The sequence below is a fragment of the Cetorhinus maximus genome, chromosome 6 (assembly GCF_964194155.1).
Source record: "Cetorhinus maximus chromosome 6, sCetMax3.hap1.1, whole genome shotgun sequence".
Classification (NCBI taxonomy): domain Eukaryota; kingdom Metazoa; phylum Chordata; class Chondrichthyes; order Lamniformes; family Cetorhinidae; genus Cetorhinus; species Cetorhinus maximus.
Window position 1 is genome coordinate 100,464,683 of NC_135884.1, and position 23,857 is coordinate 100,488,539.

The 23,857-nt window shown below is 40.4% G+C and overlaps 1 protein-coding gene and 1 pseudogene across 3 annotated transcripts in view; one reads left to right on the forward strand and one right to left on the reverse strand.

Moving 5' to 3' along the window:
- Nucleotides 1-23,857, forward strand: part of ranbp10 (RAN binding protein 10) — a 135,597-nt gene that overhangs the window by 88,884 nt on the left and 22,856 nt on the right. For all 3 annotated transcript variants that reach the window (XM_078544196.1, XM_078544198.1, XM_078544197.1), the window contains 5 exons: nucleotides 6,097-6,119; nucleotides 8,763-8,947; nucleotides 9,047-9,159; nucleotides 13,958-14,066; nucleotides 14,847-14,995. In XM_078544196.1, coding sequence (XP_078400322.1) covers nucleotides 6,097-6,119; nucleotides 8,763-8,947; nucleotides 9,047-9,159; nucleotides 13,958-14,066; nucleotides 14,847-14,995 — 579 coding nt within the window. The remainder of the gene's footprint in view (nucleotides 1-6,096; nucleotides 6,120-8,762; nucleotides 8,948-9,046; nucleotides 9,160-13,957; nucleotides 14,067-14,846; nucleotides 14,996-23,857) is intronic.
- Nucleotides 2,970-3,402, reverse strand: LOC144681367 (small ribosomal subunit protein eS12 pseudogene; annotated as a pseudogene).

The window sequence follows — 23,857 nt, forward strand, 5'->3', positions numbered from 1 at the left end:
TTGGTTGGAAAGGATGAGGGATATTTTAGGGACAACATCACAACACATGTTATTATTAACTTTGACAAGGACCTTATCAGACTGCCTAAAGGCTGGTTTAGTGTCCTTTTCAATTGACCCACCATTAATGTTGCTGTTTACCAAGGGGACAAGAGATGGCATGTTGCCTCTACAGGAACTAGCAACCTCTCTACCATTAATCTGAATTTTTCTTCATTTCTCACTCGGCTAGCAATACGTTTGAATTTTTGCCAGCTCTATTTTCTAATGGAACAACTATGAATAGTAGCTGCATGACGAGTGTAAAGAAATGCTTCCTTGTCTGTTGATGCATCAACAAAGGCATGCTTAGTTGATTGTCTTTGGGCGAGGATATTCAGAGGTACGAAACCAAAGGAGTTAAGGCATAGATCAGCCATGATCTTACTGAATGCAAAACAGGCTCAAGGGGCTGAATGGCTCATTCCTGTCTCTGTCCCTATCTTGACTTAGTAAGCTACTATAAAAGTCAACTGATTTTTTTTTTCAAAAAAATTACATATCAGTTTCACAAAGTACAAGAAAATTATAGTGTAGAATTTGGGACAAGCTGTCTTTTCCTGTCTCATCTGCTCCCTCTGATTCAACAGAACATCTGGGTTTTCTTTAAAGAACTTGGGCAACTTTTTTTCTTGAAATTGACTGGCATGGTAGTGAGTTTTTTTTGCTGAAATATATTGTACCCTATTCCAGTCACTGAACGTACTGTACTGAATTAAAGAACTGTTGAACACTACATTGTATCTGTTTAGCTTTTGCACAGCTCCATCTGGTGATTAGGATTGAATGTTAGAGCACACAGTTGGGTTTTGGCAATTGCTTGAAACAGTATTACAAGACATTACATGACAAGAGGAAGTCATTTGGGTGATCTTACAGCCACTAGAAGGCCTTAACCTAGAGTTTAATTCGTCTACCTAAAAAGATCCTTAATTTCAGCACCCAATAAGTCCAAGAATTTCACTTCCACAACTTTCCCTGGAAGTCTATTCAATAAACTTAAGTTTGTATAAAGAAGAATTTACTGACAGTCTTAAATTTTTATTACTTGACTTGAATCGATGTTCTCTTGTGCTATTCTCACTTTAAAAAGAGAAAGGTTGAGAGATGGAGCAGTTTAGAGATGAAATACCAGAGCTTGGGACCGAGACAACTGAAGGCCCACCCACCAATGTTGGAGTGATGAAAATCGGGGTTATACAAGAAGCCATAATTGGAAGACCACAGATTTTGAAGGCATGTAGGGCTGGTAGAGGTTACAAAGACATTGAGTGAGGCTGTGGATGGATTTGAATGTAAGGATGAGAATTTTAAAATTGACGTGTTATCAAATCGGAAGCCACTATAGGTCAGCGAGCACCGTGATGATTGGTGAATTGGATTTGGTGTGAGTTAGAATACTGCATCAGAATTTTGGATGAGCACAAGTTTAATGAGGGTAGGAGGCCAGCCAGGAAATAATTGTAATAGTTGAATCCAGAGGTAACAACATGGGTTTCAGCAGCAAAAGCCAAGGTGAGCAGTGTCAGACGATATTACAGAGCTAGAATTAGGCATTCTTGGAAATGTAGAGATTATGGGGTTAGAAGCTTGGCTCAGAGTCGAATAGGATGGCAAGGTTACAAACAATCCAGTTTAGTCTCAGGCAGTAGCCAGGGAGAAGGATGGAAACAATGACAAGAGAACAGAGCTTGTGGCAGGGATTGAAGACAATAGCTACTACCTTCCCAGTATATAATTGGAGGATATCTTTGCTCATTCAATACTGAATGTCGAGTAAGCAATATGACAAATGGCTGTGAAGGGATCAAGAGAGGTGATGTGAGGCAGAGCTGGTGTCGTCAGCATATATGTGGAACCTGACGTGTTTTCAAATGATGTTGCCAAGTGGCAGCATGAAAATGAGAAATAGAAGGGGGGCCAGTATAGATTCTTGGGGAACATCAGAGGTAATGGTGCAGAACCAGGAAGAGAAGCCATTGCACGAGATTCCCTGGCCATGATTAGATAAATAAGGCTGAAACAAGGTGAGTGTAGTCTCACCCAGCTGTACGAATGCGGAGAAACATTGTAAATGGTGTGGTGTATTGTGTTAGAGACTTGCAGATAAGTCAAGAAGGAAGAGGAGGGATAGTTTAGTGGGACGAGCATTGAGGTGATAGAAGATGATTCTCGTGAACTAAATAATCTCAGAGCAGGCATGAGGAGATGAGAGGGAAACTTGAGACAGATCTGAATTCAGGGCTAATACTCCCTTGTATTTCAAATATGAATATCCATAAGTGAAACATTTCTAATATTTAAGGATACCGTCATTATCAGGCCTTAACCTAGAGTAACTATTTCATTGTCTCTCATAAGCTTGTTATCCTCCACAGTTCTGATTGGACGATGTCCTGCATTTCCTTTTGATAGGTCAGTCATCCAGAGTTATATGGGGAGAAATAATCTTGTCTTCCTTGGAACATGCATCATAAGCTGGGTTGTTAAAATGTTGATAAGGACATCTTCTGATTTACTTATAATACTACAACTACTTCAGTAGTGCGCTGCTGATCGCTGGAGAGTAAATGGGTGCAGAAAATAATGATTGTTATGTTAAAATATTGATTAGAGGATCATTTTGTTTCTCAGTACTTATTGCCCTAGTATACACCCTCACAGGCACTGGTACAATTTATTAGCTCCATTCAGTAAACTCAGCACAGGTCTGAAATTCATCCATTGGAACAGAATCCAAGAGCGGTTACCATTAGAAAGCAGTGAGGAAACTATTGGTGAGTCATCTTGGCTACTGCCTAGTGTCTCCCCACAGCTGGGTGAACATGGGTATTGGTAGTTGTTGGAATGGGTTGTTTGCCCATCTCTTTGGTGGGAGACCATTTGTACTATTTCCAACTACTTCACAAAACCATGTTCAACAGGTCACCTTTTATTTTTTTTTTTAGCTTTTGTTTTTATTTATGAAACATATCACTTTCCTCTGAAATAGTTGTCAATTACATCCTTGGCTTGTGAGTCTTTTCCATAATCCTTGACAACAACACAACTGCAGCCTACAACCTTGTGAGGTTTCCCTTCTCGGTCTATTTTGCACAGGCCTACCCATTCACCAAGTTTCTTGTTGTCATCAACCTTAATCAAGTTGATCTGATGCTCAGCACAGAGTGCCTCTACCAACTTAACATATTGTGCCTCATCGCAATTGCCTGCCAGGACACACAAGTGAGCCTGTCGCTTGTCCAGCACCTTGACAGCTTCCCGGAGACCACAACACAAGCCATCGTGGATGTACGCAGTTTTCAGCACTTCCTGAAGTGCAGTGTTAACATCCATGACACCGAATGAGGCTGATTTATTTTGATTTAAGTGTCTATAATGGAAATGCTGTCAAACTGACTTCAAATGTCAGTCTTCTAAGACTTCATTAATGAGAGAAGCTGATTTAGAAGTAATTTTAAATACCTTCCAAATAATGTAGTATTCTTTTCAGGAGCGCTGTTGATAATATACAACTGAGTTTGAATGACAAACTCATGGGAGCCCAATTATATATAAATTAAGGTGTCGAATGTTTAACTCATACAATACCTGTGGGCTTTTTTTTAACTCGCCTTAGTGATGCTGTTGTCAAAATTCAGCACATTTGAACAAATGGGGAGACAGAATCTCTTCAAAGAGCTGTACTGCCCATAATAAGAACAGCATACATTAATATGACTAATATAATGTTTTGCATATTTATCATACTGAATTATGGTAGGTAAAAGAAATAGTTTATATTTTGTATTACATACCTTAAATGTAGTTACTGATATAATGTAGACAAGTGCAGCAGCCATTTTACAATATTGCTCAAACTGCAGTGAGATGCATAACCAGTTACTGTTTTTGATGGGATTAGTTGGGAGAGGAATGTAGATCAGAATACCAGAAACCGGTTGCTCTTATGTGAATAGTGCCATGTGCTATTTTAGCATCCACCTGTAACACTGGAATAGGGAGACAGAATCTCAGCTTTAGTGCATCATTGTGGGGTCTGCACCTAGGCCAAAGCGACAGTCCTTCACTGTTGGATTGGACCTTAGACTACCTCCTTAAATCCTAAAAGGGCATCTACAGTGGGGTTCCTCAGTGGGGAAGGGGGTGGGGTGGTACTAGGTCTACTGCTTTTCTTGATACATAGACTTGAGTGTGTGCAGGGCACAATTTTAAAAATTACTGATGATACCAAATTTGGAAATATTGGGAACTTTGAGGAAGATAATATACTAGTCTGGTGGAATAGACAGACTCATGGCAGATGAAATTTAATGCAGGGAAGTATGAAGTGACACATTTTGGGAAGAAGAATGAGAAGGGATATAATATAAAGAATACAATTCTAAAGGGGATGCAGGAACAGAGACACTTGGGGATATATGTGTGCAAATTGTTGGGAAAGTAGTTAAAAAGGCATATGGGATTCTGGGCTTTATCAATAGAGTACAAAACAAGAAAGTTACAATAAAAATTTATAAAACACTGGTTCGGCCTCATTGGGGTATTGTGGCCACTTCTGGGCACAGCACTTTAGGAAGAATGAGAAGGCTTTAGAGATGATGCAGAAAAGGTTTATGAAAATGATTCCAGGGATGAGAGATTCCAGTTATGAGGCTAGATTGGAGAAGCTGAAGTTGTTCTTGAAGAAGTTTGAGAGGTGTTCAAAATCAAGAGATGAGGAGAAACTATATCTATTGGTGGAAAGATCAAGGACCAGAGGACACCGATTTAAGGTGACTGGCAAAAGAAGCAACAGCGATATGAGGAAAAACTTTCTTACGCAGTGAATGGTAGGATTTGGAATGTACTACCTGAGAATGTGGAGGAGGCAGATTCAATTGTGGCTTTCAATAGATGATTGGATAAGCACCTGAAGAGAAAAGGATTGCTGGCCTGCAGGGTAAGGGCAGGGGATGTAGGACTAGCTGGTTCTCTCTTGCAGAGAGCACGGACATGACAGTCTGTATGGCCTCCTTCTGTGCTCCATTCTATGATCCTCAAGTGAGATGAGGGAAAAAGTTTACTCGGAGTTGCGAGCTGGAATTCACTGCCTGAACAGTTGGTGAAAACGGATTCAATCGGGATAAGTATTTGAAGGAGAAAAGTTTTCAGGGCTGTGGAGACAGGACATAGGAATGGATAATAATTTGAATAGCTCTTTTAAAGAGCTAACAGAAGCCTGATGGGCCAAATGGCCACACCTTGTGCTGTATGATTCCATATAAAATAGTATAATTATTGAGAGAATATAGTGAGGGGCCTAATGTTTTCTAATTGAACTTTTCTTTTGCAATTATTTCTATAGTAAAAATTGTTTTCCATTGTAAGATAATGGTATGGCACAGTATTATAGTGCCAATGAGGGTACAACAGAAATAGGATTTAACCATCCACCCACAGCCCTGTACCCTATTGTGTTGTGGACCCACCTCTGCAGTGTGAAGGGAAGGCTCCCTTCTCAAGGGTATTTTCCTCCATATCCAGCATCCATTTGGCGGCCAATCCAGAATGATAACAGCATGTTAGCAGGTGCCACCCTGCCAACATATATTTATAGGCCAGAAAGTGTGCATAAGATTCTAGGATTCTGCCCATTGCATCTGGATTAACTTGTCGATAAATGAAGTGAAGGAGTTCTCTTCTAGCCAGTCAATTGGTATGTGGTTTTGTTTTAGTCTGACACAAACAAATGAAGATCACAGAGATTCTCCAAGCTAAGCTACCAAGAAATTGTTGCAGATTGAAGACAGATATCAATGTTTTCCTAGTAGGGAATGCTTGTCCTTCAAAAGTAGAGACATATCTCTCTTAAATCCAAAGAGTCGGCGAGGATGGATTTAGTTATATATAGGACCTATATAGAGATCAAGAGTGCCACCTTGTGACAGTGTTCTCTGATGCAATTGTAATGAAATCTGCAATGCAGAATCTACTGTGTAGATTCCATGCTATCTAAGCTATTGAATAGTTGTTATTTTTAAAAATATTAATTGGTGTTTTGGGTTTCTTTTACAGGAATAGCATTCACAGACCTGCCTGTAAGTATAAATAACTTTTTCCCTGTCCTGAAACCTATTAAACATGTTCTGTAAATAAAATCTTTACCAAAAGCAATTCACTGTGAAAGTTGGTCAAAGGTTACAGAAGGAACTAACTGGCTGTCTTTTTTCAAATGTTTTAAAATTCCAAATTTAATACACTGACCCAGATATTGCCTGTAATGCATTTGCCATCATTCCTCTGTAAAATTGACAGCAGCCTCATGCGCAGTTAAACACACACAAATCCAGAAGTTGCTGTCATTGATTTCCCACTCCTCCACAGGCTGTGCTGTTGAGATTCTCACAGATGAAAATCATAGAAATCTCCTGATTTGACATGATCTTCCACTTTCCTCCACTATTAATCTTGTAAAATTCTTGAGATTTTGCCTTGTTGAATGAGATGTAATTTGATTTTTAACAGTGTACTAAGTCATAATTACTGCTGAAAGATCTCTCTGACCTGCAAAACTAATTTTAAATTTGTGGAATGTCAAATTTCCCCATTATGATTTAAAAATTCCATAATTATTATTTTTCTGAAATTTGTTTGGTATTTCAGCTTCTACCGTAATCCCATGTGTATGTCCTAATCTTTATTTCAATGTCTGATTTAAAAAGTAGTTTACGGTCTTTGAGAATTCTTCATTCTGATTGGCTGCTTAGCCAGCTTGATGACATCACTGTTGCTGGACGTTGCTGATCACTAATAGCTAATGCCAAAATGAAATTTAAGTCAGGTAAGGTGAAATCCATGCCACAGAAACCACTGGATCTTTGTGGGAAGCTTTTTTCAAGGCCAGCAATGAACACCATCACTACCACTGACTACAAAATGTGGACCAATGTTGATTTAGGTTTTTGCTGCTTAGGGCATGAGAGTTATACTTTCCTACTGGATGGAACTATTAACTACTTGTGAAATTTTAATTCCAATGAGGATTTTATTTCAAAACTAAGTTCTGTTCTAACACTTAATCCACAATAACATCACCAAAGAGTAAAGGCAGTAGTAAACCTTCAATTTGGGTAATTATCATTGTCATATTAGGCACTACTTTTATTTTAAACACACTATTATTATTTTCCCTTCTTGGAATAGTGAAGATGTTTTTAGACCTATCTAGTTGTGTACATATATGTAAATTGTCACTACACAACACATTCCCAGTATTTAAAGTGTAATCCATTGTGGGATAACTTATAGCAAATTTCACCTGATAGTGTTGATTTGGAGCCCTAGTTGCTATCCCTTTTACTCCGTCTCCATGCCCCGAGCAGATACTGAGACCAATGGTCGTCGGAATTCCATCATTAAATTCAGCAGAGCCTAACAATCAAATATAGGAGCTTCCTAGGTTGTATGGCTTAGCATCACATAACATTTACACCCTTAGCTGGGGAACTGACATAAGTTTTGCAGAGAATGTATGTTCGCTACAAGGAATTGGAATTCCTCAGTGCAAAAAAACTTAGCACAGTGTTTGAAAGTTGCTAATTTCTGTCAAACCCTGGTACTTTACCAATGGTTATATTAATGGGATGGCACTGTCTGATTTAATATTTTGCAACCAAAATTTTATTTTAATTAACTGAAGCCTAGCTGCTGTTGAAGATGTGTTTGTGTTAATGCAGTTTGCATACACTGAGTATGTATTATCACCTGCCTCAAATCACATTTAACCAGTTACAGAGCCTGTAGCCAACCCAAACAGTTTGTAAATATCACCAGTGGAATGTATAGCTTTGTGGCTCAGTATCAAATTTTACTGTATGATGCTACTGCAAAGTGTCTTGGGACGTTTTATTACATTAAAGGCACTTATAAATACAAATTGTTGCCATATGGCTGGCTGATGAGTCACTTCATCAGCATGTTTCCAAAATGCCCTTTATATGTGAACAGCAAGATAATCGCACAAATGATTCCTTTTAATATATCTTCAGTAACCTAATAAATCTACGTTAACAAAAACAATTATGCCATCCTTGTTGGTATATCTAAATCTCTGATAGCCTAGAGCAGTGTAGTCTGGAAATAAAGAGAACTTCTAGCCAGACCACTTTTATCTCCCAAAAGTTCACCTTGTACCAAACAATCAGTATGGCATTTCTATGGACGCAAAAGGCTAAGAAGCATGGATATAATATAAGCCATGTACAGAGCAGAATCCCTATAATGTTCAAATGTTATGCTTAAATGCAAAATCTTGTAAGATTTAAAGGAAAATGCCTTTTAAATATCATTTTAGAACTACTTACTTAAAATGTTGAGTGTGTGCAAGAATGCTTATAAATGGTGACCACTTACTGCCTAGTCCTGCAATGCTAGAATAGTGGGATCCTGACTTGAGTAGCCCAGATGTCCTTATTTAATTGGAAGCATTTACAACGAGAGAGAGAGAATGGGTGAAATTCATCTTTGGCAGGTGTAAGTAGAAAAATGGCCCGTAGCAGAAGTTAACACAGGAAATTTACGTAGGGTGTTTAATGGATGGCTAATTCATTACTGCATCTTTTGAACAAGTTAAATTTCATACCCAAAAATTCTGTTAATAAATTTCTTTGCTGACTCCATTTTGTATTTGAGATATTGACTGTAATGTTGAATTGAGGTGTTCCACTATTTTTGTCTTTCAGCCTAATCTGTACCCAACTGTGGGACTTCAAACACCGGGCGAGATAGTAGATGCCAACTTTGGGCAGCAGCCATTTGTGTTTGACATAGAAGATTACATGCGTGAGTGGAGGGCAAAGATTCATGGCACAATTGAGCGATTTCCCATAGGAGACAGATTAGGGGAGTGGCAGACGATGATGCAAAAGTAAGAAATGCTGCTCCTTGCTTATCATACATAGAGGGTTAGCTGATTGCTTTGGTACCACATTTAAACTAGCTCATTTTGTGAGAATTTGTTTTATAGCATGGTGTCGTCCTACCTGGTGCATCATGGGTACTGTGCAACAGCAACTGCCTTTGCCAGAGCAACAGGGCAGACCATTCAAGAGGAGCAGAGTTCAATCAAAAACAGACAGCGTAAGTCTGGCAGTGATGTGTATGTGTACAGCATTTGTATTTGAAGTCCCCTGTTGTCTCAGTTGCTAACTGCACTGCTCATACGGCTGAGCCATACAATTTTTAAAAGGTTCCAAGGGCTTAATTATCTAATATCAGCCAAGGTGGCAGTAAGGGGTACTTCAGCCTCTGCAGCTCCGGGCTAGAGGAGTAAAAATTAACAAGTGTACCCAATAATAATCCATATTCAGTGACCCTGCTTTACAATGAAAATGGTTGCTCTAGTGGTCTCTACAGTAAAACAGCCTGCTGACATGTGGGTAGATTTTCAACTTGCCACCCGAGAGTAAAACTAGTATTGCCAGCAACAGAAATTGAACTCTGCCAGTTTCCATTAAGGCACCTGAACAGCAATGCCTGGGCAGCCAGTTGAAAATCTTCTCCTTTTATATGATGAATGACCAGTTGAGCAAGGCACTTGAAGGCTGTTGGCGGGTTGGGGGGGGGGGGCATCGAATTGCACCAAAGCATGAGTATGTTCTGCATGAAAGAGGAAAAAAATCAAACAGTGGAAAATATAAATTCAGTCATCTGAATCAATAAGAACTTTCTATCTCCTTTACTTCAGCCTTGCCACACGCAAACCTCATATGAATAATTTTCACTTCCTGTCAGGAAAATTGGAAAGAAAAAGTCAGAACATGCTGATTTTATCAACCCTTTTTTTAAAGCTTCCAGTGCTAAATGAGCTTAATACTTTCCCTTGATCTCCATATTTCTAATAAAGGGAGAGGATATGAAGTACAATGCAGTCATGTAAGAATGAAATCAGTGGAAGTGAAGTCCTGTGCTGGAAGCAACTAAATGGGCAGATGTCTTGTGAATACTGTATGCCTTTACTGCCCAAAGCACTATTTGAAATGCTCACATCAAAATAAAGCTATAGTAAGGAGTGTTAAACAATGAAGCTGAGCTGTCTGTTGGAGCCTGCAACTAACTAATGGAATTTTTACCATGCTTCTAAAAACAAACATTCATAAAATGGTTGCTTAGCCTTATATAAAGAACAACAAAGAACAAAGAAAAGTACAGCACAGGAATAGGCCCTTCGGCCCTCCAAGCCTGTGCCAATCATATTGCTTGTCAAACTAAAACATTTTGCACTTCCGGGGTCCGTATCCCTCTATTCCCGACCTATTCATGTATTTGTCAAGCTGCCTCTTAAACATCACTATCATACCTGCTTCCACCACCTCCTCTGGCAGCGAATTCCAGACACTCACTATCCTCTGCGTAAAAAACTTGCCTCGTACATCTCCTCTAAAGTTTTCTCCTCTCACCTTAAATCTCCTTACTGAAATCCATGTAGATAAAATCTCCCCTAGTAATTGACTCTTCCACCCTGGGAAAAAGCTTCTGACTATCTACTCTGTCCATGCCACTCATAGTTTTGTAAACTTCTATCAAGTCTCCCCTCAATCTCCGTCGCTGTAGTGAGAACAATCCAAGTTTCTCCAACCTCTCCTCATAGCTAATAACCTCCAGACCAGGTAGCATCCTGATAAACCTCCCCTGCGCCCTCTCCAGCGCCTCCATATCCTTCTGGTAATGTGGCGACCAGAATTGCACGTAATATTCCAAGTGTGGCCTAACCAAGGTTCTGTACAGCTGCAGCATGACTTCCCAGCTTTTATACTCAATACCCCTGCCGATGAAGGCAAGCATGCCATATGCCTTCCTGACTACCTTATCCACCTGCGTTGCCACTTTCAGTGACCTGTGGACCTGTACACCCAGATCCTTCTGCCCATCGATGCATTTAAGGGTTCTGCCATTTACCGTATAATTCCTACCTGTATTAGACCTTCCAAAATGCATTACCTCGCATTTGTCCGGATTAAACTCCATCTGCCATTTCTCCGCCCAAGTCTCCAACCGATCTATATCCCGTTGTATCCTTTGACAATCCTCTTCACTATCTGCAACTCCTCCAACCTTAGTCGAGTCTGCAAACATACTAATTAGCCCAGTTACATTTTCCTCCAAATCATTTACGTATACTACAAACAGCAAAGGCCCCAGCACTGATCCCTGCGGAACACCACTAGTCACAGCTCTCCAATCAGAAAAGCACCCTTCCACTGCTACCCTCTGTCTTCTATGACCAAGCCAATTCTGTATCCATCTTGCCACGTCACCTCTGATCCTGTGCGACTTTACCTTCTGTACCAGTCTGCCATGAGGGACCTTGTCAAAGGCCTTACTGAAATCCATGTAGATAACATCCACAGCCCTTCCATCGTCGATCATCTTTGTCACTTCCTCGAAAATCTCGATCAAGTTAGTGAGACACGACCTCCCCTTCACAAAACTATGCTGCCTCTCACTAATACGCCCATTTGCTTCCAAATGGTAGTAAATCCTGTCACGAAGAATCTTTTCCAATAATTTCCCTACCACTGACGAAAGGCTCACCGGCCTGTAATTTCCTGGATTATCCCTGCTACCCTTCTTAAACAATGGAACAACATTGGCCATAATGTTTTCCTCCTGTGGGCGATGAATAACGGATCCACCATAGTGCCTTTGATCCATTATTTTGGCTCCAGCTGCCTCTAAGTGTTATATAGTTTTGCTTTTGGCTATCAGTAATTTTCCTCTGGAGATGTTGTCTGCCCCTTGCAGGTGCAAAGCTGTCTTTCCCTCTATTTCCATAGCAGTACAGTGATACTGCAGGTGGAGTCAGAAGCTGCAATTTAAAATAGCTGCTGTAAGTCTGAGTTATTGAAACCCACCTTGCTACTCTGAGCAGGTAATGAGGAATTTCTGCTACCAGTGTCAATTTGGTCAGTGATAGCCACTCTCGTTCTGAGTCAGAAGGTTATCTTTTCAATGCCCATTCTGAGACTTGAGCACATAATCCATGCACCCACTTCATTGTTGTACGAGGGAATTTTCTGTTGTCAGAGCTGCTGTCTTTCAGATTATACATCAAAAATTAAGGCACTGACTGATTAAGAAAGGTGAAAAAGGGAAAGCAGGGAATTAGCTTAACACCTGTTAGGAAATTAATAAGAGTCTGTGATTAAGGATAGAGTGACCGAACACCTTGAACTTTTTCAGCTGTTCAGAGAGAACTGGCATGAATTTGGTAAAGGATAGGTCATGCCTGCAGAACCTGATTGAATTTTTTGAGTAAAATAGTGGACAGGGAAAAAAATATGTAGGTGTTATTTACACAGACATCCAGAAAGCATTTGATAAAGCCCCTCATAAGGGGTTGTTAGCTAAAGCTGGAGCTCAAGGTATTGGGGGCAAATTATTGACCTGGTTAGGAAATTGGCTGAGTAGTAGAAGAGTATGGGCACTACTCTGGCAGCATGTGATTCGTGGTGTCCGTTAAAGATCTATGTTGGGGCCTCACCGTATATATTGAGTTAGATGGAATTGAACGCCACATTTACAAGCTTGCCAATAACACAAAGGTAGGTGGCATTGTAAGCAGTGTAGCTAGAAGCATAAAATTAGAAATATATTATTAGATTAAGCGAATGGGCAAAACTGTGGCAAGTGGATTTCAATATAGACAATATGGACCTAAAATAGGTAAAGTACTTTCTAAATGGTGAAAAACTAGAAACGTGTGGAGGTCCAAAGGGATTGGGGGATCCAGGTACATAGATCATTAAAATGTCATGAACAGATACAGAAAATAATCAAAAATCAAGGAATACTGGCCTTTACATCTAGAGGACTAGAATACAATGGGGTAGGAGTCATGCTACAACCCTTATTAGATCACACCTGGAGCACTGAGGAGTTCAGGGCATACTGGTAAATCTGGAGCTTTACCTTAATGATGTATGAAGGAGAGATTACACAAACTCAGGCTAGGGTTGTATTCCCTGGAAATTTGGAAGTGATTTGATCAAGGATTTTCAAGACACTAAGTGGAACAGATGGTATGGATAGAGACAAACTATTTCCAGTGGTTGAGGAGATTCGGGCTAGGGGGCCATACTCTTTTTAAAAACTAGAGCCACAGTGAAGTTAAGGATGTTAGATCTGGAACCCTCTTCTGAAAATGACAATTAATGCTAGGTCAGTTGTTAATTTTAAATTTGAGTGATTGATTTGTGTTAACCAAAGATATTAAGGCATATATGGCAAAGGCGGGTATATGGAGTTAGGTAACAGATCAGCTTTGATCTCATTGAATGACACAGAACAGCCTCGTGGGGCTAAATAGCCTCCCCTTGTTCCTATTTTCCCATGCAGGTGAATGTAGACAACTCCATTTCTGTGTATTTGAGGAAGAGTAGGGCAGTTCTGTTTGGTATCCTGACCAACATTCATCCCTCAACCAGCTCAGATTAACTGACCATTTATCACTGCTGTTTGAGACCTTGCTGTATGCAAATTGGCTACTCTATTTGTCTACATAGTGCCAATAACCACACATCAAAAGAAATCAGTTACATGTGAATTCTCTACAAGGATTTTCCACTACAATTGATGGAAATTGTTGGTGTAAAACAAACATCTTTAAAACAGAGTTTGAAAATTGAAAACTGGGATTTAAACAAAGCCTTTTTAGTCTAAGTGTACAGTCTATGTCTCATTGCCCAATTCATTTGAAATGGGAATGTTTTCCAAACAGCAGTTTCTGACAAAGCAGTGCTGTTTCTCCTGCAGTACAAGATCGGATGGGATCATGAATGTTCCAAAACTTTAGAAAGATTTACCATTTTTAAACAAAAATGGAAAGAATGAAGTTGAGTTTCAGCAGTAATTGCTGTCATTGCCTTCTCTCTTTCAGGAATACAGAAGCTAGTTTTAGCAGGGAGAGTGGGTGAAGCTATAGAAGCAACACAGCAACTATATCCAGGGCTGCTCGAGCGTAATCCAAACTTGCTCTTCATGTTAAAGTAAGTACGCTTGTACTCCAGACTTGCATTGCATTTGATTGAAGATGGCATGTGGACAGGGGAAGATTGTGGTTTCACTCAAAAGCAGGCACGTCGCTGAAGGTACATCCCATGGTGCACACCTGATGGACTTACTGGGAGACCCAAATCAATTTCGGCTTCGGGCCATATTAGAATGCAATCTGTAGCTGGTCAGTGCCCCTTAAGTGTGAACAGACAGCTTGCTAAATCATAGCGTGGGAAATCCGGCTGCTCCCTGGATGAGCTGAGCTGAAAATTGGTAGCAATGTTGGGAGGGGTTGGGGCGAAGTGCACAGGAATGGAGTATACATGGCAGCATGGGACAGTACATGGTGGGCCAGGCGGAGCATTAATGGTCCTTTGGCCCCACAAAAATCGATCAATGTTTTTTTGGAGCAGTCTGTAGCGGGCTTTTATTGGAACTGTAGTTAACTTGCTCACCACCTGGTATGAATAGGTGGAGTGTACACTTCACACATTCTGCTCATTTGTACCTGAAAATTACATTGGGTCCTTTAGCCAGAGTAGGACTCTGATTTTTATGTGGCAAGTAGCTTTCCTGCCTGTTTCAACAATAAGTGGTCTTGAATGTCCAAAGGACGACTCCAATTCCCTTGGCATTATTGCCTACTGCATCATTTGTTAACAGCTGACACTTGAAAATCACTCAGATGTTTTCATAAAACTAATTTATTTTGATTTTTTTAATGTCTGTTATTCCATTTTGCTCAAAGATTACTTCTTGCTAATTTTGTGTAGGTGTCGGCAATTTGTTGAGATGGTGAATGGTACAGACAGTGAAGTGCGCTGTTTCAGTGCCCGTAGTCCCAAGTCCCAAGATAGCTACCCTGGATCACCCAACATGAGCCCTAGGCATGGAGCCAATAATGCTCACCTCAACAATGCAGGTATGCTAGTGACCCATTTATGGTCTTCAGTTCAGCAATGTTATTAATGGGGGAAAAACCCACCCCATCAAGGTTTCAATGGCATTCACATGTTCTTCCAGTGTTTGTTTTGGTTTAAACAGTATCTGATGTTGGTAAAATGAGAGGATAATCTGGTGCTATTTCTATGGGTTTACACCAAATCGGTGGATTCTTTATTTAAGCTATATATGCATTGGTGTTTCAGGAGATTTTAATACTTGGGCAGTTGGCTTAAATAATAGTATTTGTTAAACTTCTGATAACCAGATGGTGAAGTAGGAAACCAGATACCAATCTTTTACTTAATACTAAGTTTATTTACAGAATGCAACATTACAAATGTCGGCCTCTTCCCTAACCAACACCTAATGTCCAAGAAACCTATCTTTATACTCTTGAGTACAACAGTGAAGCAGCCCCTTAAAGGGCCGCTGTAACAAAAATCAAAAGTAAAATCCGGCTATGGTGGGATCCGAATCCACAAACTTTGAATGTCTAATCTGCCATTGACCAGAGGTCCAAGCACAGAGCCACACAAGCCTCTCTTTATACTCTTTTGAATATGTCAATTAAAAAAATTAATTGTCAGATTGACAGCCCCTTAAAGGGGCACTGTATAAAAAAAAAACAAAATCTTCCCGGTGCAGAGGGGAGTTCGGATGGAGGAGGACCTCCTCATGAACCTGCTTCTGGGCCTGGCCAAGTTGGCCATTGACAGGTCCAGGCAATGGTTGATTGAGCTACCCTGGATCCGACCCGACTGTCTGCCCCTCTTCCATGGCTATGTTCACGGCTGGGTATCCCTGGAGAGGGAGCACGCGGTGTCTGCCGGCACTGTCAAGGCCTTCCATGCTCGGCGGGCACTGCGGGGATTTATTGACCCTCTTACTCACATTTTGGTTTAATGTTTATAAGTTTCCTTTAAATTTTGTCTTTGTTTTTGCAGTCTCCCTAATTTAAGGGGCTTTTACTTTGTCCCTCATTTTGTTAATTTTGTTTAATTGGTTGGACTCAAAAGAGTTAAAAACAAAACCTTCAACAGAAACCTAGCAAATTAAATTAAAATGTTATTCCAAAAGCTGATGATGCACTCCAGTCCATGCGGCAAGCCTTTTGGCAAAAGAATAAAAATAAACTAATAAAAGGGGTGACACCCCTTCCCCAAACATTCACTCCCTTCACCACTGACAAACAGTGGCAGCAGTATGTACCATCTACAAGACACACTGCTGAAGCTCGCCAAGGCTCCTTAGGGAGCACTTTCCAAACCCACGACAGCTACCATCTAGAAGGACAAGGGAAGCAGATAGATGGGAACACCACAACCCTCCAAGCCTCTCACCATCCTGACTAAGAAATATATTTCCATTCTTTAACTGTCGCTGGGTCAAAATCCTGGAACTCCCTTCCTAACAGCACTGGGTGTATCTACACCACATGGACTGCAGCAGTTCAAGAAGGCAGTTCACCACCACCTTCTTGAGGGCAATTATGAATGGGCAATAAATGCTGGCCGAGCCAGCAGCGCCCACGCTCTGCAAATGAATTAAAAGAAAAACAAAACTTTCAAGGTAAACTTGTCTAATTAATGTCATTCCTGGGGCTGACTATGCACTTCAGCCCCTGCGGCGCTCACCAATCGCAGAAGCCTTTCTTTCTAGGTGCTCAAGGTACATAATCAATCAGTGCCTGTGTGTCCTTAACCTTAATAATAAAATTGGCATACCTTAAACAGATCCATACCATAAACAGATTCCCATCTTTTTGAAATCAAAGCTTTATAACACACACAAAATTTCAAAACAAACAAATCGCAGAAAAGAAAATTAGAAAAAATACAATTCTCCCTATTCTGCACACCACATCATAACACAATAAGTCCCTCTTCTCGGACCTTCAGTAGTTTCTTTGTGCAAGCATTTCTTTTTTGTAAAGCAGTCAACAATTGATGACTTGCATCAACCCATTTGATCTCGGAGATTTCTTTTCTTTCTAGCATTTTTACACTAATATGGTCAATCTTACCAGTGACACTTTTTGTCAAATGTACTTTACCCCACGGAGCAATTATCTATATAAAATTCAGCGCGTAAACTATTCTCAGAATATCGTTATAGAATTTCTCCTAAAATATTTGACCAGTAAAATCCCATAACTGTTGCTTCTAAAGAGCCAACGTTACCTCAGCCAAAATATTTTTGACTGCCTTCTTTTATTCCCTTAGCTTCCCAGGCTAAATGACAACATTTTCCATTTTCACCCACCAAGTGTATTATAAAATCAGCTGTACTTGAATACCACTGGAAGATTGGCATGAGAAGTGTCACTAAAAATGGCCTAATTTCACATCCTTCAGGTCCCCCAAGGCCGGAAACCTGAGCGTGCATATCTCCATATTTAATTTTTAAAAATGTTTTATTTGACCTTAAAACACCTTCAGCTGTGGTGTTTCATCGTCGTTCTTAGTCCCAAGATATAAAACGAACATCTGATCTTGTCTGAGTACGTAGCCAATTAGTTTATCCGATCGAGCTTCTTAACTGCTCTGTTTGTTCTTTAGATGTAACAACTTTCTGTGATGACGTGATTTATTGGGATAGGAAAAACACTTTCTAGATAAGATTGTTGATTCTAAGTTACCCCACACTTATTCTGCTTAATGTCTAAGCCTCTACATTGAAAGGCCTCCCCAAAGCCTGACTTCCAATCTTGAATTCTCCTGTAACCTTATTTGTAACAAATTGCTCAACTTCCATAGAACAACCCCCCCCCGCCATAGAAAATCATTGACATGAATCACAAAGATGCCCAAGAACTTCCCTTTCTTGTAACAGTAAAACATTGCTGGATTTGCTTTCAATTGAATATAGCCTCCTTTCACCAAAACCAATCTAACCAAGAAATACCATACCCTCGATGCATCATTTAATCCATAAATGCATTTGTTTAATTTCCACAACTTGCCTTCTACACCACTTGCCTCTTTAGGCTTTTTCAAAAACAATTCTCCCTGAAATGTTTTTCCTTGCCAAAATGTCAATTTTATATTGATCGACATGCATTCCCACGAATATGTGGCCAGTAGAGCTAAGAAAGTTTTCAGGATGACTTTTCCCCCGTGGGGGAATCCAGTCTTAACATTTTGACTTCCAAATCGCTCTTCGAAACCATGGGCCCCTAGTCCCACTTTAGCCTTAAGTCCCTTTGGGTTGACTTTTCCCATACTTGTCCATCTATGTGATAAGGCTGACTGTCTGAGTAGGTACCAAATTCCTTCCAACTATCTAACTCTTTGTTTTGTCTCTCTTATTAATTTATCCTCTTTTTTTGGTGGCAGCCACCAAAACTTCCCAGTCAAATAAGGGTTTCTGTTTCTAGTAATGTTTCTAGGTTGTCCTGTAGTCCTTGTTTTATTGTGTAATCTAGTCAAGCTGTGGTATCTACTTGCACTTTGATGTCTTTCTGGGCTACTACTACAGGATCTCTCCTTCCCATGATTAGAATACCAATTAACCATGATGAATGGACCCTAATAATTTGACTACCATGTTGGAGAACCACTGTCTTACCAACACACACTATCGCTTTACCTGGACCTTTCCACTCTTTATGACCTCTTTTATGGTATACTAAATCCTCAGGATCAAAGTTTACCTCAGATGGTCTTCTATGTTGCCTTAGAGCTCTCCAAATTTTCCCAGAGACTTCAGCCTTGATGAATGCTCTTCTGCATGTAAAGCATTGAAGTTTGCAGAAAAAATGGAACTAATTTATAGTCCCTCCTAGGGCAAGGGAACTGTCACACAGCCAAGGCGGTAAGTTGGGATTCAACCCATAGACCAGTTGATAGAACTATACCCCCCGCAACCATTTGAAATGAATTTTTTGCATAGAGCACTCGTGCCAGAGCAGTTGCATTTTGGTTAAGATCTTTTGGAGCATCTCATTGATCACTGTGTGATTTCTTTCACAGATTCCATTGCTGAAAGGACTTTCAGTTACAGTGCTCATGACCACACAATGTCCATATTTTCGCAAGTCTCTAAACTTGCCATGAGCAAATTCGCCCTCATTAGCATTTAGCCAGTGCTCCAAGTCCAGTCCCTATCCATTTTCCCATGACTTTATCTACAATCGCCTTTCGTCCTTACTGTGTATAACTGTAGAAAGACTGAATCTGATTGCCATGTCTATAAAATGTAAAATAAAAATGTTTGTCTTTGCCTCACACTTAAATCCATGGCTACAACTTCATTAAAGTGTCATACCAATGCAAGACTTACAATGGGATGTGGTGACATCCTCAGATACTTTTTACATTTATCATATTTTTCACTAATCTCTCTGATCCTTATATACTCATCATCAACCACAACTGCATCCTTTAGTAGGATTTTAAATCTGTAACAAGAAGGGTGAGCAAATTGTCTGTGTAACTTTAAGACAATTTTGCTTTTTCTCTCTGATTCTTATAACCTGATGCCATTAACACTTCTGACATTTCTAATCAGAATGTTAAAGGTTTTGTTGAGGGAATGCCATAATGCTCTGCTTGGATAAACTGCAGATCCACTGACCTTCCAAAGACAATTCCTTTATCATGTTGCATGACCATAAGACGTAGGAGCAAAGTATGCCATTCGGCCCCTCGAGTCTGCTCCACCATTCAATGAGATTATGGCTGATCTGATGATCCTCAATTCCATTTTCCTGCCTTTTCCCCATAACCCTTGATTCCCTTACATTAAAGATCTGTCTTTCTCAGCCTTGAATATATTTAACGATCCAGCCTCTACAGCCCTCTGTGGTAAAGAATTCCCCAGATTCACTACCACCTGAGAGAAGAAATTCCTCCTCATCTCTGTCTTAAATGGGCAACCCCTTACTCTGAGATTATGCCCTCTTGACCTTGACTCTCACACAAGGGAAAACAACCTCTTTGCATCTACCCTGTCAAACCCCCTAAGAACCTTGTATGTTTCAATAAAGTTGCCCTTCATTCTTTTAAACTCCAATGGGTACAGGCCCAACCTACTCAACCTCTCCTCATAAGAAAATCCCCCCATACCCAGGATCAACCTAGTGAACTGTCTCTGGACTGCCTCCAATGACAGTATATCTTGCCTTAGATAAGGGGACCAAAACTGTTCACAGTATTCTAGGTGTGGTCTAACTAGTGCCTTGTATAGTTTTAGCAAGACTTGCTAAATTTGCTCTATTTTCATACTTCATTCCCTCTGAAATAAAGGCCAACATTCCATTTGCCTTCCCTATTACCTGCTGAATTTGTATGTTAGCTTTTTGGGATTCATGCATGAGGACTCCCAAATCCCTCTGCTGCAGCTTTCTGTAGTCTTTCTCCATTTAAATAATATTCAGCTCCTTTATTCCTGCCAAAGTGCATAACCTGACATTTTCCCACATTATATTCCATCTGCCAAGTTTTTGATCACTCACTTAACCTGTCCATATTCCTCTGTGGACTTTTTGTGTCATCCTCACCACTTGCCTTCCCACCTATTTTTGTGTCATCCGCAAACTTGGTGATAATACATTCACTTCGCTCACCTAAGTCATTAATATGTTTGTAAATAATTGTGGCCCCAGCACTGATCCCTGTGGCACTCCATTAGATACAAGTTGCCATCCTGAAAATGCTCCCCCCTTATCCCAACTCTGTCTTCTATTAGTTAGCCAATCCTCTATCCATGCTAATATACTATCCCCCAACACCATGGGCTTTTACCTTATTAAGTAGCCTTATGTGTGGTACCTTATCAAACACCTTTTTGGAAATCCAAATATATTACATCTACTGGTTCCCCATTATCTATCCTGCTTGTTATCTCCTCAAAGAATTCTAATAAATCTGTCAGGCATGATTTCCCCTTCATGAAGCCATGCTGACTCTGCTTGTTGATATTATGCATTTCTGAATGCTCTGCTATTACACCCATTATCCTCTAACAGTTTCCCAATGACATGTGTTAAGATAACTGGTCTATAGTTACCTGTTTTATGTCTGCCTCCCTCCCTTTTTGAATAAGGACATTACATTAGAAGTTTTCCAATCTTCTGGGACTTATCCAGAATTTAAGGACTCTTGGAAGATTACTACCAGTGCATCCGCTATTTGTTTAGGTACTTCCTTTAATATCCTAGGATGCAACCCATCAGGTCCAAGGGACTTATCAGCCTTTAGCCTCATTAGTTTCCCTAGTACTTTTTCTGTAGTGATAGTTATTGTATTTTTTTCCCTCCCCCTTTTGCCCCTCAATTATTTAGTATTTTTGAAATGCTATTAGTGTCTTCTACCGTGAAGACTGATGCAAAGTATTTATTCAGCTCCTCTGCCATTTCCTGGTTCCCCATTATTATTTCCTCAGCCTCTAAGGGGCCTATGTTCAGTTTGGCCTCTCTCTTCCTTTTAATATATTTTTGATTTGTGCCTTTTTCATGGAAGGATTGCCCGGCAGGAAGGGTATCTCACTAGAGACTACATGAGTACCAATTAGTGGCTTAGTCCAGCTATTTGCAGGGAATTGCCACTTTTTTTTAAGTGACCTCAACCAGTAGAATGTTCATTCCCACTGACCTTACTTCGATATTTACTACTGAGTGAATCTAAATAACATTTCAACCAAGTTCTTCCACACATTGTCATGGTACAACCACAATCTAACATGGTACAATAAAACAAATTCAGGACTAATACACTCATTACCGAATTAAAGCTTCTTGGGACTTGTACAGTGTTAAGTTCCAATAGCTGCTTGATAACAAAGACAGGGACCAAGACTGACTTCTCCAAACAGAGTTTTATTCTGATGCATAAAACTCCACAGACACATTGGGCAGAATTTTGCCGTCGGCGAGCAGGGGGGTGGGGCCAGCTCACCGATGCGGGATGACGGGCAGAACCCCCGACGTCATCCCACCCCATTTAAATTTTCAGGAAGGCGGGGGTGCAGCAAAATCAGCCGCAGGCCCGCTGACCTGTCAATGGCCAATTGAGGCCATTGACAAGATTATTTAAATAATTAAAGGACCTGCCCGTCCAACCTTAAGGTTGGCAGGCAGGCCAGGAGCCCCGCCGGCAAATAGAGAAAACATGAAACCTCATCCAGCGGCAGGATGAGGTTTCATACAGAGTTTTAAAAAATTTAATAAAGTTATTATGTAAATTATGAACATGTGACAATGTCACATGAGGGGGACATGTTAGGGAATTTTTTTTTCTATTTTTAATATTTTTCAACATGGAAGCAATCTCCCTGAGGCTGCACTTAGCCTCAGGGAGATGTGCACTCTTTCGTGCGCATGAGTGAAAGAGCGCACTCTCGCTTCTAGGGAATCCCACCCGCCCACACAGGAAGCGTATAGCGCTTCCCGCCGGACGTCGTGCTGGGCGGGCCTTAATTGGCCCACCCAGTAAAATGGCGGCGCGGCCCGTTTCTTCAGCGGGGATCGGCTTCCCACCCGCCAGAGATTGGGTCGGGCCCGCCCGCCTGACAGGCAGAAAATTCCGCCCATTGTCTCATGTATTCCCTTTATATACACACCAAGTGAAGTACTTAGCTTGTTAACTTAACAATTACCATTTAAACACTCCTTGACAGTTAACTGTTTCCTTCCCTAACATACAGTTCCCTCAGACTGATCATTATAGTCATCTTCAACTTCCGAATTCTATGTTATGCATCATTAATTAAGATCAAAATCTTAATGTTGTGCTTTGGACAGTTCATTGCATAATAATGTTTCGAGTCGCATCTGTTAACTGTTCCCTGGGTATTCCTGGGGTTCATTTGTCTATTATTCCTACTGCAATCCTGTTGTCTGTTGTGATATCCAGATCTGCCAAAAGTGCTTTCACCCTCATTCCTTCTGTCTGTAACTCTTCCATTGTACTGATGCCTGCACCTAGTCTCTGATTCATCTTGAAAGGATGCAGTCATGCTGCATCCTTTGCAAAATGTCCCATTTGCGCAATCAAGACTACTGGAAATGACTGCTTCCAGGAACCTTTTTAAAGCTGCAGCCAATTGATCCAAAAGGGTGTATTTTTCTAAGAACTGTACACCAGTTAAGATCAGGAAGCTATCCATATGCGACACCTTAACACACTACAGCAATTTAAATGCGAGCACTGAATAAGCAATCTCCAAATTGAATTTCTACAATCTTTTATACAGTCTGTTAAAGTCCATGATATATTCCTCTATGGAATAACCTTTGTCTTTCAAAATCTATCAAAGTCTGACCAAGCCTTTTAGGCATCTAATAGATCATCTTTCTTGTAAATTTCACCCATGAAGCTTAATAGAAGATCCAAACCTTCATTAGAGCCCAAAAGACAGGTATCCAGCTCACAAAATACTTGGATTCCGATTTTACTTTTATTTGGAAGTGACAATGCCAAGGCCACACCTTGTTTTCCCTTCAGTGAGAACGTAATCCGTGTCCTCATATCTACCATTTTACCACTGGTCATAAGGTTCATATTCTGACAACACCATCGATGGGTAATTATAGCCTGACAATTTACACTTGCTTTCAGCCATTCTTCACACAAGTAACTCAGACAACAATCTTCTGTCTTGAAAAGAAAATCTTCGTTCCCAATCTTCACCTTTAGTCAGCCATCCTTTGCTACCACGATAAACCTCTGATAGCAGGATGGTGAAGTAGGAAGCTAGATGCCAATCTTTTACTTAATGTTAAATTTATTGACAGACTGCAACATTCCAAATGTCTGCCCCCTTTGTAACTAACATTGTAACCCAGTGTCTGAGAAGTCTCTCTTTATATGTCCCCCAGGTACTTAATGAATCCATGCCC